Raw genomic sequence first — 1,147 nt, forward strand, 5'->3', positions numbered from 1 at the left:
TAGAGACAGGGTTTCGCCATGTTGCCCAGGCTGGTCTTGAACTCCTGAGCTCCAATGATCCACCCACCTCAGCCTCCCACAGTGCTGGGCTTACAATACATGAGCCACTGTGCTGAGGAGACTGTTTTAAATGCTCTCTTATTCTTTTGTTTTTCAGCCTGAGAGACACTCTGGTAAGTTACATGGAAACTAAAGAAAATGAAATTCTTCCTGAAATGGAATCTCAGTTCCCAGAAAAGATACTGCTCGCCAGCTGTGTCTCAGTGTGGAAAACAGCTGCTGTGCTGAAACGGGATCGACAAATGAGATAGAATTATTTCCTCAGCTGTCTTCAGATGACGTGGGAGAGAAGGCTCCTCTCTCCTCTCCTGCGGTGTGGACTTCATCACGGACTGGTGCTTTTGCATTCAGAAGGAAAGCTGTCAGCATAGTACCGAATTCAAGACCAAGGCGTGCTACATGAGCTGACAGCATTTTGAAGGCCGAGCTGTTTCTGGACCATGTGTGTACATGTTCTGAAACTTTCTCATGAGTACTGTTCATTGGGAGATGACCATGAAGATTAGATGAAATTGGAAATAAACCAATATTGTTTACATTCCAAGAGACAAGTAGCTCAGCCACACTCGCAGCAATGATCTGTGCCCGCTCGCCTCTGGCACTGCCAACCCCTTTTTTTCTAACTCTGTTCTTTCTTCCATTCCCTTCAATTCTGAGTATTGTACATATATTTCTGGGTTTCCAAGATGATGTGAAAAACTGCCAGACTGTTTTTCATCTTCTCACAAAGACAAGAAAAATCAGGGCATTTTGTGAGTGCCTTCAGATCAAACTAAGCAGATCTGACCCACGGCCTCCCAATGAGTCACAGACCGATTTCAGAGGGTCAGAGCCAACAGCCTCACTGTGAAAAGCACTGGACTTGGACCAGGGACACCATCAGGGCCTTGGTTTCCTCCTGCTTAAAATGGAGAGTGGATTAATCACCAAAGATTCTTCTGATCTAATATTTTGAAATTGTAAGAGAAAACTAGATGACTGTAAACTTGGTCCCAGGCCTGGTTCTGGCAGTTCTTTGGGGTGTTTTTGTAGCATTATGCCAAATAAACATGCAGTCTCAGCGTGCTCTCGCTTGTGTGAATATGTA

The 1,147-nt window shown here is 44.9% G+C and overlaps 1 protein-coding gene across 1 annotated transcript in view; it reads left to right on the forward strand.

Moving 5' to 3' along the window:
* The window catches only part of RNF213 (ring finger protein 213), a 168,533-nt gene extending 167,854 nt beyond the window's left edge, over window positions 1-679 (forward strand). Inside the window, exon 72 of the mRNA XM_011967440.1 lies at window positions 158-679. Coding sequence (XP_011822830.1) covers window positions 158-311 — 154 coding nt within the window. The 3' untranslated portion in view covers window positions 312-679. The remainder of the gene's footprint in view (window positions 1-157) is intronic.
* Window positions 680-1,147: the final 468 nt, after the last annotated feature.

The sequence above is a fragment of the Mandrillus leucophaeus genome, unplaced genomic scaffold (genome assembly GCF_000951045.1).
Source record: "Mandrillus leucophaeus isolate KB7577 unplaced genomic scaffold, Mleu.le_1.0 Scaffold1, whole genome shotgun sequence".
Taxonomy (NCBI): Eukaryota; Metazoa; Chordata; class Mammalia; order Primates; family Cercopithecidae; genus Mandrillus; species Mandrillus leucophaeus.